This window comes from Podarcis liolepis (assembly GCF_965112155.1).
Source record: "Podarcis liolepis genome assembly, chromosome: 2".
Classification (NCBI taxonomy): Eukaryota; Metazoa; Chordata; class Lepidosauria; order Squamata; family Lacertidae; genus Podarcis; species Podarcis liolepis.
In genome coordinates this window covers 128363467-128379984 of record NC_139555.1, presented here as the reverse complement: position 1 = coordinate 128379984, position 16518 = coordinate 128363467, and the positions used below count along the sequence as shown (strand labels likewise).

At 45.3% G+C, this 16518-nt stretch overlaps 2 protein-coding genes across 2 annotated transcripts in view; one reads left to right on the top strand and one right to left on the bottom strand.

Moving 5' to 3' along the window:
- The window catches only part of LOC310702297 (uncharacterized protein), a 636573-nt gene that overhangs the window by 438297 nt on the left and 181758 nt on the right, over positions 1-16518 (bottom strand). The gene's annotated exons all lie outside the window — the stretch shown is intronic.
- Positions 1-16518, top strand: part of LOC310702286 (uncharacterized protein) — a 176427-nt gene that overhangs the window by 99797 nt on the left and 60112 nt on the right. The window contains exon 4 of the mRNA XM_083493683.1: positions 1136-1309. Coding sequence (XP_083349809.1) covers positions 1136-1309 — 174 coding nt within the window. The remainder of the gene's footprint in view (positions 1-1135; positions 1310-16518) is intronic.

Below are 16518 nucleotides of genomic sequence, written 5' to 3'. Positions count from 1 at the left end.
AGAATGCTGTTCTGAATGTTGGCGGTGGGGAGGAAAAACCCTCCTCCCACCGCAAGCCCCGGGAACAGAGGAGAAGCGCTGCGCGCCTTCTCCTCTGTTCCCGGACCTCCCACCACAAGCCTTCAGGACAGGTCTGGGAACAGAGGAGAAGGTGCGCTGCATTTCCCCGCTGTCCCAGGAGATTTCCCTATGGGCTTTCGTCTTGCAAAGCAAGCCCATAGGGAAATTCGTCTTGCGAAGCCTCTAAAAATCGGAAAACCCTTTCGTCTTGCGGGTTTTTCGTTTAGCGAGGCATTCGTCTTGCGGGGTACCACTGTATTCCATGTCTATCAGCATCAAAATGGCTTTTTTATCTGATCGTGCTTCTAAATATTCTAAAATATCAATTATGTTTCTCATTTTATTGTGCATGTGTCTGCCTGGTAGGAGCCAGCCTGATCTCTGTTTTTTATTTCATTCAATACTTTATTTTAATCTGTTGGCTAGGATGTTGGCAAATATTTTATAATCATGATTGAACAATGATATAGGTCTATAATTTTTGATTAGTGTTGGATCTGCTCCTTGTTTGGGTCTCAGTGTGATAAGTGCTTCTTCCCATGATTTTGGTATTCTTCCTTCCTTTAAAATTTGGTCCAGTACTGTTTCATTGGTTCTGATAATCTATCTTCTAACTTCTTATAAAATGCCGCCGATAATCCATCCGTACCTGGGGACTTTCCTATCTTTGCTTTTGAGGTTGCTGCACCTCCATCATCGCTGTTGGTACATTTAGTTGTTCTATTTTCCAATCTGCTATTGTCGGGAGTCTATTTTGTGCTATGAATCATTCCATTTCCTCTTGGTCTTCTTCTTCATTGTGAAATTTCCTATAGTAATTTAATTTTTCTTTGCATATTTCTTTAGGATCTTCAATTATTTTTCATTTTTCTATTACTCTCTCCTTTTGTTTTGTCTTTAATTGCCACGCAAGTAGCCTACCTGATTTATTGGAACCACTCGAGAGGTATAGAAATGGGGCTTCTGTTGGGAAGGGGCTGCCCCATTTGGGCTTCTCCAGGGGCAGGAGAATATCTAGGGCAGGAGAATCCCTGCAGGGCCTCTGAGGCTCCCTTTACTTCTTCCTCTCTCCCAGGACCCTGCAGCTCGTTTTGGCTCCTTGACTCCTCAGGAAGGATGAAAGAGACGGATCCTGCAAAGCTAGCAAGGATGGAAGGGGGAAGATGGACGGTTGACCTGGTCAGGTTGTCTCCTGCATCCCTCCTCTCAACCTCTGAGCGCTCCCTCCCAGGGACCTCCAAGAGATCTGGTGAGTTCCAAGGGAGGGGAGATGGGGACATGGATGGATGGAGCCGGAGAGGTATTGGGGCTTGCTCAGCTAGGGGGTGGGGGGGAGGCAGGCGGATGGAGATGGAGAAGGGGGGCACCTTTTTGGGCTCCCCCACCTGCCTGCCTGCACCTTTGTCATCTGCAGGCAATTTGAGCCAGGAATAGGTCACAGCTCCCCAGTCACCGTGATGTATTGGCAGCTCAAAAGATCTAAAACCAGTTCTGTGATCTGAATGCCCTGCCAATGTCAGAAAACTCACTGAGTTCCAGGGGAGTGAAGATGGGGACCTGGATGGATGGAGCCGGAGAGAAATTGGGGCTTGCTCAGCTTGGGGTGGGGGGAGGCAGGCAGGCGGATGGAGATGGAGAAGGGGAGCACCTTTTCGGGTTCCTCCACCTGTCTGCCTGCTCCTTTGTCATCTGCAGGCAATTTGAGCCAGGAATAGATCACAGCTCCCTGCCCGACGCGAGGAAATGGCAGGTCTATCTAAATGTCTAAAACCAGTTCTGTGATCTGGATGCCCTGCCAATGTCAGACAACTCACTGATCCTGATTTGCAGTTTGAATGCAGATGGGGCCTCTGTGTGTTGTCTTTTTCTTTTTGGAATAACTTCTTATCTGCTTTTAAAAACAAGGATCATAAGACTAATAAATGATACAAATATGTAGACTAAGTCTTCGCATGCCATTTGCATATCAAAAATAGCAGAATAAATTTGCAGGAATATCTATAACATGGTTCATCATTAGTGGTCGGTGTATGAGTTCTGGGTTCATGAATTGGCTTGAACTGAGTTATAGTCACGTTTCCTCTTCTGTTGCTAATGAAAAAATACAGTCTCCTCATGTACATGGGAGGGGAGTTCAAAGTGAAGAAAGCGATTTACATATAAATTTTATTTAAAACCAACCAGATTGAGGCAACAGCTGATGGGGAGTGTTCAGGTGAAGATGTTGCTGTTTGCTTCACAGACGAGACGTGGACGTTCCATACATACCTGCATGTGATGAACTTCAACTCTTTGGCTGGAGACCAACAGCATCTGGGATTCTAACATCCCCCACCGTGAACCCAGAATGGAGGGATATCAACTGTTTCCTCTCTAAATGTTCTGCGTCTAGTCATGCCTTTTAAAACAGTGACCAGGCTTCTCTGAACCACCCAGGCCTTCTTCAATGCTGGCTTCAGAGTTTTTAGAGAAGTTGATGTAAATTCTGTTTTTGCTTCTGTTTGCATTTGATTGACCAAAGAGATGACTGACTTTGGATATGGACTGGATTCCAAGATTGAGCCAGAACAAAATCCATTCCAGATAAAAGCCAAGCAATATGTCAGTAAATACCAGCCAACCAAGGCAGTGAAAACTATAGAAAGGCCCCACATCTAACTATTTTTAGTTCTTCCTCTATCACAAGCATTCATTAACTTGGTTCAATGTTCTGGAGCTCCATTTCCTCCTGAGGCTCTAATTCGCTTCTCTCTTCATTGCAGAGGGTGAGGAATTTGAAGGGAAGAACAAGGGGGAGCACAACAGAATCCACATAGTGGAGAAGTCATATAAATATTCAGAGTGTGGAGAGAACATCCGTCAAAGCTCCCAGGACACCTACCGTCAGAGAAAGAGCTTCGTTCAGAGGGATAGCCTCACTGCACACAAAAGAGGACAGAGCAGGGAGAAACCCTATCAGTGCTTGGAATGTGGAAAGAGCTTCAGTAACCGTCGGAATCTCACTTTCCACCAAAGAATTCATACAGGGGAGAAACCCTATCAGTGCTTGGAATGTGGAAAGAGCTTCGGGGAGGGGGCCAAGCTCACTTTGCATCAAAGAACTCATACAGGAGAAAAACCCTATCAGTGCTTGGAATGTGGAAAGCGCTTTAGTCAAAGTGCACATCTCACTTCTCATCGAAGACGTCATACAGGGGAGAAACCCTATCAGTGCTTGGAATGTGGAAAGAGCTTCACTCATAGCTCCCATCTCACTTCCCATCGCAGAATTCATACAGGGGAGAAACCCTATCAGTGCTTGGAATGTGGAAAGAGCTTTAGTCTCAGGCACAGTCTCACTTCCCATCAAAAAACTCATACAGGAGAAAAACCCTTTCAGTGCTTCGAATGTGGGAAGAGCTTCGGGTATGGGGCCAAACTCACTTTGCATCAAAGAACTCATACAGGGGAGAAACCCTATCAGTGCTTCGAATGCGGGAAGAGCTTCAGTCAGAAGGGGAATCTCACTTCCCATCAAAGAATTCATACAGGGGAGAAACCCTATCAGTGCTTCGAATGTGGGAAAAGCTTCAGCTGGAAGGTCACTCTCATTTCCCATCAAAGAGTTCATAGAGGGCATAAACCGTATCACTGCTTGGAATGTGGAAAGAACTTCAGTCAGAGGGTCCATCTCACTTCCCATCGCAGAATTCATACAGGGGAGAAACCCTATCAGTGCTTGGAATGTGGAAAGAGCTTCACTGATAGCTCCAGTCTCACTTCCCATCGCAGAATTCATACCGGGGAGAAACCGTATCAGTGCTTGGAATGTGGGAAGAGCTTCACTCAAAGCCACCATCTGACTTCCCATCACAGAATTCATACAGGGGAGAAACCCTATCAGTGCTTGAAATGTGGAAAGAGCTTCAGAAAGAGCTCCCATCTCACTCGCCATCAAAGAATTCATACAGAGGGGAAACAAAAAAAGAGAAATAGAACAAAAAATATTAAACAACCCTTACAAAATACAATTGTATAGAAAAGAGAAAGGGGGGATATAAACAAAAATACTGTTTATGACATTTGTATCATATATATCATATCATTCGTCAGCCCACAGAAAGGCAGGCTCCCCCACTTCTCCTCGCGTGACCCCCCTTCTCCCCGTATCCCACCCTGAGAGATCCTTCCCTGCGTTCCTTGCAGGTCCCGCCCACCTTCAAGTGTCCTCTTCCTAGGTGTGTCCTCCTAAATTCAAAATAAAGGAATCTTAATATAAAATATTAAAAATACAAAAAAAAATAGATTATACCCTTCCCATCTGGCTGGATTACCCCAGTCACTCTGGGCAGCTTCCAACAAAATATTAAAATACAGTAATCCATCGAATATTAAAAGCTTCCCTAAACAGGGCTGCCATCAGATATCTTCTAAAAGTCTGGTAGTTGTTTTTTCCTTTGATATCTGCTGGGAGGGTGTTCCACAGGGCAGGCACCGAAAAGAAAACTCCCATCTTCATCTGAAAATCATCTGTAGCAACAATTATTCATAATTTGCACTCCAGAATAAACCCAGCTGCATTTAGTATACAGTGGTGTAGTGCTTAAGAGCGGTAGATTCGTAATCTGGGGAACCGGGTTCGCTTCCCCACTCCTCCACCTGCAGCTGCTGTGTGACCTTGGGCCAGTCACACTTCTTGAAGTCTCTCAGCCCCACTCACCTCACAGAGTGTTTGTTGTGGGGGAGGAAGGGAAAGGAGAATTGAGCCGCTTTGAGATTCCTTCGGGTAGTGATAAAGCGGGATAACAAATCCAAACTCTTCTTCTCCTCTTCACCAAGATGACACTTTCCCTTCATTTCCCTCCCTAGCCCAGCTTTCAAATCTTAATCAACTCAGACAGTCTAATAATCCAAATTGGTATTTCTCCAGTTTCTAGGTCCAGTTTCTATAAAGCCTTTGAAAAACTGTTCCAATGAATCTCAGCCAAGTCACAATGGAAAATTATGGACTCTTATGATGTTCATCCAATCCTGCTTCCTCTTCATTCTTCTTTCCCTAATCTTTGGACATTTTAATCCACTGGGGATGGGGAAGCAGGCATCTTAATTCCCTTTCCTCAAACGAGATCATAGCTTGCCTTGTTCACCGTTTCCGGAGTTGCTTTGCATTCTCTGCCTCTCATTCCCACACCAGCTCAGCCCAACCTCCTCTTTCCCTGGGGCTCTTTCTCTCTCCTCCTGCTCTTCCCTCGCCTGCTCAACACAACCTTCTGCCTCTCCCAGTGACTCCTTTCCAACGACTCCCACCTTCTGACCCACACATTCCCCTCCGTCTCTTTTTCTGGGTCTTCAATGCCAAGGCGCTGCAGAAGCTTCTTTGGAGCGGATGCATCTGGTTCCCAATAAATCAGGCAGAGGCAAAGTTCATTGGCAAAAGAAGAAGGTTTCTCAGCTTTTTCAAGGGATCCTTATTAAACTTGGGAATGTCTGCATGTGATCCCATCTCTACAGCTGACAAAAACACCAGAGAGAAGGTGGGCTGGAGCCTGAGAGGCGAAAGCATTGGCCTCGAACGCAGGCCTCAGGAACGCTTTCCCCCATGGAGACCCGGGACCCCTTCTCCTTCTGAAGGGACCTCCGAGGAGGAAGCCAGGGCGGATCAGTCCCTGGACCGTGGAGGCGATTCCAAGTACTGTACATTTCCTAAAGTCCACAAGAATCTCTTTTTTCTTTCAGCTAAGGAGGAAGTTGTTTTTCCTGCACCCCTCCCCCAACTGCTCAACATCTTTCCTATAGGCCGCCTCCCACTCTCCAGCCGTGATTTAAACAACCACTGTTGTATCATCTGCAAACTTAATGATCTTATTACTGGGGTATTTGGGGGCACAGTGAGCTGTATAGAACGTATATAAAAGTGGGCTCAACACTTACCCCTGTGGCACCCCCATATTCATGAGATCCGCAGAGATGTGGGAATCCATCCTGACCCGTTGGGAACGGTTTGATAGAAAATCTAATATCCCCCTGCACAAACACGGTGGAAGTCCCAGGTCTAATAGTTTGGGCACCAATCTATGCGGAAGAATAGTATTAAATGCAGAACTAAAGTCTACAAATAACAATCTCGCATACTTCCCTGTCTTCTCCAAATGAGTTAGGACACCATGTAAAGCCCCAGCATCCTCCGTGGATCCCTTTGCCTTGTACACAAACTGGTAAGGATCAAGTCCTACTGGCAGACAAGATATGATACGGTTCCTTGCCAGTTTTTTGAAACATTTCATTATAATGGGTGTCAACGCCACAGGGCGAAAATCATTCAGACTGTCTATCTTTGGTTTTTTTGGCAGGGGTATAACGGTACCGGATTTCAGACAGGGTGGAAGGGCGGCTTGGGCCAGAGACTGGTTAAAAATCTTCATAAAGATTCCTGCCAGTTGGTCCAAACAATCTCTTAGCACCCTGCCAGCCACCCCATCCAGGCCCATAGCCTTCCTCGTGTTTGCCTCCTTTCATATTCGCCTCACTTCTCCCTCTTGCACCCTGGCAGCATATCCTGTAGGTAGTGAGGCCAATAGCTCTGACATCCCTGTTGGAGCCACTGTTGGTGTCACCTCAAATCGGGCAAAGAAGGTCTTCAACTCTCCCACCAAGGAAGCCGTGCTCTCTACCACTGATGTATTTCTCGATTTATAACCAGTCAGATGTTGAACTCCCTGCCACATTTGTCTAGGATCATGATTTCTCAGATGGTCCTCGATTTTTCCTCTGTACTCCACTTTTGCTTTCCTGATACCCCTCTTCAAGTTCGCTCTTTTTATACCATACGGTACCCGATCCCCAGTTCTAAAAGCAGTATTTCTGGCCTTCAAGAATCTCCTAACCTCTCCCGTCATCCAGGGCTTCCTGTTCGGATACAACTTAACATACCTTTCCCTGGTGCATTTCCTGTGCCAAATCTAAGGCCGTTGATGAAGAAGTTTCTAGATCTTGATGGTGGAACATATTCCAATCGGTCTCCTGGAAACAGTCCTGCAACTGCTGAGAGGCTCCCTCAGGCCACACCGTAACCATCCGTGTTTGTAGCTGGCCTTGTTTCCTGAGGGGTGTGTACACTGGTGTCAGAAGCAGGGACACATGATCTGAACCACCGAGGTGCGCCTCATATGCCCGTCTAATGTTCGTATACACCTTGTCAAGAGTATTTTCTCCCCTTATTGCACACTCAATGTGCTGATGGAATTTTGGGAGTGCTGCCCTCACATCTGCGTGAGTGAAGTCCCCCGCAATAATCCGCGCTGGATTGGATTTGATATCCCGCCTTTCACTCCCCTTCAGGAGTCTCAAAGCGGCTAACATTCTCCTTTCCCTTCCTCCCCCACAACAAACACTCTGTGAGGTGAGTGGGGCTGAGAGTCTTCAGAGAAGTGTGACTGGCCCAAGGTCACCCAGCAGCTGCAGGTGGAGGAGCGGAGACGCGAACCCAGTTCCCCAGGTTACGAGACTACCGCTCTTAACCACTACACCACACTGGCTGCCTCTGCTCAATTTAGCATTGATGTTTTCATGCATACTACTCATGGCCCTGCAAGCATTTGCAGTTGGTGCTACATAAGAAAGCTGCAGAGATAGTGCAGGATAGTGCGCACCCCGGAAATGATCTCTTTCAGCTTCTGCCTTCTGGAAGAAGGTACAGGGTTATAAAGACTAGGACTAGCCGCCTGAAAAACAGTTTCTATCCAAATGCAATTTTGGTTTTAAATACAGTGTAAGGTAGTCACTATGGGAGTATATTATCTTTAATTATGGGGTATCAGAGTTTTTAGGGGGCTAACCAGGTTGGGATAGCTGGGATAGCAGGTTTGTTGGTTTTTGAATGTCTGATGTACAATTTTTCAATTTTGTTGTTCTGTATGGGACAATGACCATAAAGGTTATCGTATTGTATTGAGACTCATCTGGAACGCGCCATTTCATGTTCCTCTATGGGAGTATATTGTATTTAATTATGGGGTATCAGGGACGCGGGTGGCGCTGTGGCTTAAACCTCAGCGCCTAGGACTTGCCAATCACATGGTCGGCGGTTCGAATCCCTGCGGCGGGGTGCTTCACCCGTTGTTCAGTCCCAGTACCTGCCAACCTAGCAGTTTGAAAGCACCCCCGGGTGCAAGTAGATAAATAGGGACTGCATACCAGTGGGAAGGTAAATGGCGTTCCGTGTGCTGTGCTGGCTCGCCAGATGCAGCTTGTCACGCTGGTCACGTGACCCGGAAGTGTCTGTGGACAGCGCTGGCTCCCGGCCTATAGAGTGAGATGAGCGCACAACCCTAGAGTCTGGCAAGACTGGCCCCTACAGGCAGGGGTACCTTTACCTTTTATCAGAGTTTTTAGGGGGCTAACCAGGTTGGGATAGCTGGGATAGCAGGCTTGTTGGTTTTTGAATGTCTGATGTAGATTTTTTCAGTTTTGTTGTTCTGTATGAGACAATGAAAATAAAGAATATTGTATTGTATCAAGACTCATCTGGAAAGTGCTATATCATGTTCCTTTCCCTACTTGCCAGGAGTCTGAGCTCCATTTGGGGTTCCTCCTGCACCCCAAGGTTCCCCCAAGGCCTTGGGGAAGGAAACTGAGGCAGGCTCTGCTTGCTCCCCAGGGCCCTTCGGGGGGGGGGCTGTGTCTTCCTCTGGCCATGGCACCTCCAGGAAGCCTTGGAAGAAAGGCAGGAGACCCTCAGCAGAGAACAGCCAAGTCCGGTTCTTCTCCGCAATGGCTTCCTCTTCTGAGAGCTCCCTCTCTTTCTTGTCTGGGCTGGACTGGGAGGACCCCAGTTCAGCCAGTTCCCTGGAGTCCCCCCACTGCCTCCTTGTTAGAGACTTCAGAATACGGACCAGAATGGAAAAATCCAGGCAGCAATATTTTAATTACAAAAGTTTTATTGACTTTGGTTTATTTGTCAGACAAGCAAAGCAAAGGGGTGCATTCAGCTGCCAAAATGAGAGAAAATGCCCCCGAACACCAGGGGCAAACAGTTTTTATCCCCTTAGGCAAAACAATGGTTCAACCCTTGACCCAGCCCTCAAACATTCCCCTTTATGCATATTCATTGAAGCTCAACCAATTAAAGAATTGATGTTGGCCTTTCGGTTCCAAACTGCATTATACACTAGGTGGCGCTGCGAGTTTAAAATCTTTCTGACCCATTTGCTGGTTCCAGTAAATGCTCCTTGACCCCCTCCTCTTTTGTGGTTTTAACAGGTTGCTCGGCTTAGAACCTTGTGGTGGGCTAGACATCCTGGGCAAACGAACAGTTTCTCAGAACAGCTCCAAAATCCCCTGACCGCATCCTCTTGCAAACTTGCTGTGTTGCAAAAATATTAGTTTGCAAGCAGGGGCAAGCAGGGGGGAGAGAGAAATGTCTTTTTTAGCTTTTAGTTTGCTCTCTAAGATGGCTTTCAGCTTATCTCCAGCCTGGCTCTCCAAAGTGGACCCAGGTGGACCCCTGGTCCTCACTCCTTCATCCTGAGACCCACAGGGATCAGGAGTGGGAGCGACCTCTCCTGTTCAACTCCCGCCTGAGGGGGAAGAACAGATGTCTTGGCCCATCTGGGGAGCAAGCGAGGGCCATCCAGAAAGGGCTCCTGGGGCCAGTAGGGGAGTCTCCAGCCTCGTCTGGGGAAGAGCCCCCCTTTCCCCAAGGCCTGCAGGTGGAGCCCTTCTCCTAGCGCTGACTCTTGGGGTGACCAAGGATGCTGCTCCGGGGTCAAACTCCCCTGAGGGAACCCTCCACCTTTCAGGGGATAAAGCCCTTCTTATTACTATTACTACTACTACTACTACTGTTATTCTTCTCCTCCTCCTCCTTGGGCCTTTTCCCTCCTGGCGTCTCCCAAGGGAGAGGCCTCCTCCGTGGGGCCAACATGGCGGGGAGAGAGGCTGCCCTGCGGAGGCCAAGCCATCCTGGCAGGGAGGCGGCTGAGGACCCAAGGTGCCGGGAGGAGAGACCCCGAGAGCGTGGGACCCCCGAGGCCCACAGGGGAGCCATGGCGTCTCCTCCGGGAAAAACAAAATGGCGCCCCTCCTCCTCTTTCGGGAAAGGGCGGGAAACCCCTTCTCCTGGCCCTGCCGCCTCCCTGGGCTCCTCCTGGGCCGGCCTGGCCACGGGGGGGGGGGAAGGAATCCAGCTGCCCCCCTGTTACGGAAGGGGGGGGCATGTCTTCTTCACTACAACATATTTGCTCAATTTCTCTAGGACTCCATCACCCCTCCCCTGTCCTCCATAATCTCTCAAGTAATCCAGTCAAAATCACTCTGCCAAACCCTTCCTCCAGGCGATGCCAGGTGACAGACTATGCAAACATGGACCATTGCCTTCTCAGGATGTGCTTATCTGCGCATATCTCCAGCTCTCTGCATATTCATCCCTCCCTCCTCCATATGTTAATCTGTGTAACCCAACCTCTTCTTAATGTATTCATGATGTAACTGGGATGTATTTTGCACTGTATTCTGGGATATGGAGGGAAATTTCAAAAGTTCATGTCACCCCTTACTCGGGGTTCAATCTCGCCTTGAACCTGTTGCGCAATAAACTTGGATCTTCTGCAGTTTGCTCCTGCGTCCGGCTGAGCTCATTTTCTTCCGCAGGGACCCACGGACTTAGTCCGATGAGCTGGGTGGCAGAGTAACACTGCACCCAGATTTTTCCGTAACAGTTGGCGCCGCAACGTGGGGCTTGCGGTTCTCCCAAGCTGCTGACTGGGGGCCCCGAAATCTTCAGCCGGCTCCGGGCCATTTTGCCTGGGAAGATCCTTTTGGACCCCCAGCCATCTTCTGGGCGGTAATCGAAAGCCCTAGGAGTTCAGCCGGGGAGCAAAAGAGGGATCCAGCCGGCTTATTCATCGATCCCGGGATCATCATAGAAGACGCGTGAGTATAAGGAAAAAGGAAAATCCAGTGCACTGGTGGGAAGGGGGTGGAATCTCCTGGCAACTGAATTCTCTGCCCTCCTCTCTATCGCTCCTTCTTGCCTTTCTCTTGGTCCGGTTAGTGAGAGAGACCGTGGACCGCTGCTCAACCCGAAAGGGGGGTTCTGAGCTCTATCTCTTTTCCTTAAAATCTCCAGCCAGCCGCACCAATTGGGAGCCCGAAAGTAAGACGGTGAGACCCGGCTTGGAAAGACAGCCGACTCTCCGCAACGGGCATCTCAGTTGAAAGCAAGGGGTTGGAGTTCTCTTTCCGAACTTCCCGAGCGTCCTTGCTAGGGGGCAGGAAGTGGTCTTGCTTTCTATCCCAATCCCAGCCGCACTGGTCGGTAACACGTGTATCGTGCGTGAGCCCGCTTCCAAAAGCAAGGGGGATTTTCAGTTCGAAATTCTATCCAGGGATCACCCGATCTGGCACCGCATGGCGCGGGCGTCCAGTAGGGCCCCTTTTCCTGAGATGTGACGATAGGTAGGAGGTTGCCAGGAGGGATAGCCCATGAGGAATTGGGCAGGACCGGCAGAGTGGAAAGAGACCCCAGGTTATAGGAAATAAGGAAATAGGAAATAAGGAAATAGGAAAGGGAACGAAAGGAACCGGATAGCTAGAGCTCTCTAAAACCCACTAAGGAAGTTGCCAGGCAACTAGAAGCCCCTTCTCCTCTTTACTATACGTCCCTGTACTAAGCATACCAAACCCCTAGACATACCAATCCTAATCAACCCCTCTCTTTCCCCCTTCTCTATCCCAGACACCCCCCCCAAAAAAAAGCAACAACAGCAACGCATGCATCTATAAAGGGGTACCCAGTCAACCAAGCGTTGTGAGCCCTACCAGTTTGATTAACTGGTGGTGTGTTTGAAGAGGCAAGGAGACTCATAAAACCATGTGGGACCTTCCTACTAATTTCACTTAATGAAGCCAAAGGTAGTGGCCCAACTCCTTGCAATAACCAACTAAAGGATGAGAATATATATGTTTACATGTTGTCTGTTATGTATGTTGTCTGTTAATACATATATGAGAATATGTATGTTTACATGTTGTCTGTTATGTGTGTTGTCTGTTCCTTCTGTCTCTGGCAGACTGCTTTTCTTAAGTGTGCATAGTTTAAACTGCAAGCTTGCTTCAAAATTTAAATCTAAGGAAGCCATGCTGGATCTTAGCAGTCCTAAATAAGACAAGATGAGAATGAAGTGTGCAAATGTTTACCCCACCTCTTGCTTTGCCCCAACTTTTGAGATTGTGAGTCTACAGTCTTATTTTGGAAGGTGATGATAACCTAATGTTTCTGCTGCAAAAGCCTAGTTGAGCACAACTGCTCGCTCAAGCTAAAATGCAGTGTATGTATTTCATTAAGCGTATGCCCATAAAAGTATGGTGTTCATTCTAAGAAAAAATATTTGAGTCCAGTTTTAACTTTGATCTGGTTGGACAGAAGAGTTATTGTAAGGCTCCTGATATCAGTCTCTATAAGACTTCATGGCCTCTTTTGTTAGAAAATGCCCCCCCTCCCCCTTGTTTCACTCTGCCTCTTTCAGTTGTTTTCTCCCTTCTTGCTTCTGTGCCAGGTAAATTTACTCCCGAGTAAGCTTCCTTTAAAGGAAACTGCAAAGAGGGGAGGGGGGCAATACTTGTGTATTCCCTTTAAAAATCAAATCTAGGGCTGCTTTAACTGTGCTTTATAAGAGATCCTCTCCCTATCTTACGAAAACTGTTCACTTCTTCCTTAAATATCATTTCAAACTCACTCAAACTATCTCAAGATCTGCAAAAAGGGTTCTGTGTAAAGTTATGTACTTTTATTTTCCTCTTCCTTAGTACATGATATGAGCATAGATGTTTCCTTTCCCAGCTGTAAATCTGTACTTAAATGTGTATGCCTCTCTGGTAGTACAAATCTTGCTATGAACCCTGTATTTTAGGGTTGGACTAGATGACCCCAGGTCCCTTTCAACTTTCCCAATTTGTGGCTGTGAGGTGATGTGTTGTAATTCAGCCCAGATTTGCTCTTTGTTTTTAAAGGTATGAGGTGAAGCCATGATGTTTGAAGCAGAACTAGTGATATCAGGCATTTAAGTGATTACAGTATTTATCATTTTGTCTACTATTTAAAAAAAAAAAATCAAACTTAAAAGTCTATTAAAAGTTTAAGCACATAAAAATTCATATAGTTAAGTAGAATTAGCCTTGACCATGACTGAGAATGTTAAAAAACTAAATAAAAATCCTATGAATTCTAACTCTCTGGCCATTTTTACTCATAAATAAGAGAGCGGTTGATTGTTCCGCGAATGGCCAGAGGGATATTAGCCCTTTCCTGTACATAAAGGAAGCAGACTCCTTTGCTTGGGCTGAATGGTGAATACTTGAATTGCTGAGTTTCTCTTTTTTGTTTTAAAATCTAACCCTATTTTAAAAATCTACTCCTTACCTGGCCATTTTTACTCATAAATAAGAGAGCGGTTGATTGTTCCGCGAATGACCAGATAAAATGACCAATAATGATAGCCCTTTCCTGTACATAAAGGAAGCACTCCTTTGCTTGGGCTGAATGGTGAATACTTGAATTGCTGAGTTTCTCTTTTTTGTTTTAAAATCTAACCCTATTTTTAAAATCTACTCCTTACCTTTCCCTTCCTTATTCTAATTGAGCCAAAAGATGCAACATTTTCAATGGTATAAAAGGTTTGCTGAGGCATGAACTCTGCACATGCACAGAGGCTAGATCAGCTTACAAAAGAGAGAGAGAGAGAGAGAAAGGAGGGGGGGAGAGAGAAGGTTTGGAGAGCCTGAAACCTATACAAATTTCCTTATGTAAAACCTTGAACCATTGAGGGAAATCACCCTTAATGTGTTTTGCTCCAGGGCTACTTAAGACAATAGAGTTAAGTACTGGACATGCCAAATTCTTTTCACAGGTAAATATCAAAGCACTCCCACTGTGAGTTCCTCTCTTGAGTAGTTTCCCCCCCCCCATGGGATTTAAATTTTATAACAGTTTTCTTGTGTGTGTGTGTATGTGTATATGCCTATACATTTTAGGAACAGCATTTCCTGACAGACCTCTCACATGAAATAATTTTCCTTTTTAACAGAGTGTCCTTTCTTTTCTCCCACAGCACAAATGATAAAGAGGGGATGCAAACAGTGATTTAAATACTCTATAAAAGTAATTGCATTTGTATTTCTTTTCTTCCTTCTTCCCTTAAAGCCAAACAGCAACTTTCTTTCTGTTCTGTGAAACAAGTCTGAATCCCTGCTGTATTAGTGACCTCTATCTCTTTGTGCCTTTGACATTTTTTTTTAAGTTACAAATAATCTGTTTTCATTTATTTAATCAGTTTCTCCATGATGTCTATGAAGTTAATCGAACCACAACCAAACATTGTTTGTGGAATGGTACTTGTTTACCTTTGGCCTGAGCATTTCTTACTAATTCTGTCATTTTGGCTAGTGCAAGGTACCTGCACAACTTTAAATTGCCATTCATTTTATTGGTATTAACTCATTTCCCAGTATTCTGCTATTAACATTACAGCTGATGTCACATCAAGAAACACTTTTATTTTCAGTTGGGGTGTTAGAATGCCAAAACAGATTACTTCAGGTTACTTATTAATTGTGTGTCTTAGCATTTATTTATTTTTGGTTCCTCATAGCTCATTTTGTGTGTTTGTGTTTTACTTTGGGGGACATGTTCATCACATGTTGAAAGTCAGTCTCATGAAGTTCTTTTATTGGATAGCACATGGTGAATTTTAAGTTTTCCCCATTGTTTTTCCATTTTTTTTCAGTCCAGTAGTAATATGTGTGGTTTTGATAATATCTTTGTACTATTTAATAATAGTTATTTTCTGAATCTGATGTCTTTGTGTCAAGTCCATTTTCATCTAACTGGTAATCTATTTTTTTTGCTTTCTTTTTATTTTTTAACCTTTGTATTTTTTACAGTTCTCTTTCTATACATGTGGAGTAATTTTTTATTTTATAATATGAAAAGAACAACAACAAAAATTAAGTGAAGGAAAGCAAACAAACTTAGCAGATAATAACAGTAATTATATGGAAATGTGATAATGAATAAAATGTTTAATCCACTAAGATTGTTATTATTTGCAGCTTCCCATGGAAACTGGAGGACATCCTTTTTGCCTTTTGCCCCTTCCTTGTCTGTGTCTTTAAGTCTCCCCAAAACCCTGCCCCTTACAGGATATCACTTCTACAGATGTGCAATGATGAAAAGCAGCAACAACCCCTCAACTCAGTCAACCCATCACAAGACCAGCAACAACAGAGTTTCAAAGTGCCCACAGCTATCTCTTTAAAATGATATAGACTGACGGGGGGGGGGGCTGACAAAGGGGGGAGGAGTTGAATTGCAAGGACATTTTCCCACTTTTGAACCTCAAGCCTCTGCTCCAGGATTCAAAAGATACATACGTAAAAGATCACAATTGTGTCAAGATATGCAACAGATATTTAATTATTTTGTTTTGTATTATGTGTTATTATGTAAGAATGTTGAAATGTGTCTGACAGTGTGATTTCCACAATGGGGGGCAATTTATTGTGTGTAACTGTTTTATGTTTAATGTCTTATTGCTTACACACCAATGGAGAATTCTCATGCATTTTATACTTTCTAATAGCTCACACTATTGTGTAGTCCAATGTTTAGATCAATTTATAACCACATTGTTCCACCTGGCACTCTGCCAACTTTCCCTATCCATTTTAATATGTGTTAAACCTCGTTTTGCCAATGACAAACTTCTGGATCCATAAAACACCAGGTACATGAAGGTGGATATGCTTTGGTTTAGCAGGAATGATCCCTTATAGAGTTAAATTGACTTATTTGGACAAAGTGCCCCTTTTAAGAATGGTTTTCTTTTAACAGATTGGTTTGAAAAGTTGAGAACCATGGGCACATAAATTCAAATTGGACTCAGTTTGAATTGGGCAAGTGTATCCAGGCTGCAATTAGCTCTTTGATCCTTAAAGTGCAAGTGAGCAACTTCTCAGGATGCAAGACCAGAGCCTGTAATAATAATAAGAAATCCCATGGATTTTGGCCAAGGCAAAGACATTTCACTCATGACGTGTCCGAAACCTGTGCCAGCTGTGGTGGGTGCCAGGCTACATGAAAAATATGAAAGCCCTAAGTGGATTCAGCAGGGATTGCCACTACTGCGACACCATGCCGATGTGAGACCACAGAAGAGCTGCCTTGACACCTGAGAACACACAAATGGCGGGGGGGGGGGAAGCAAACTGCACCTTGCAGTCATTAGTGGACCTTCCTGCCTAAATGTAAAGCATAGATCACTATTGAGAAAATATTTCTTCCAAGGTGCTAGAATACCACAAGTAACTGAGCAACAAAGTATTAATTTACGTGATATCCTATGTCTAACTATGTGCACTGTTACACCATTATATTTCTGTGCAAATATCCTTAAAGCAGCATGATATCTAAGTCCCTTTCAGGTT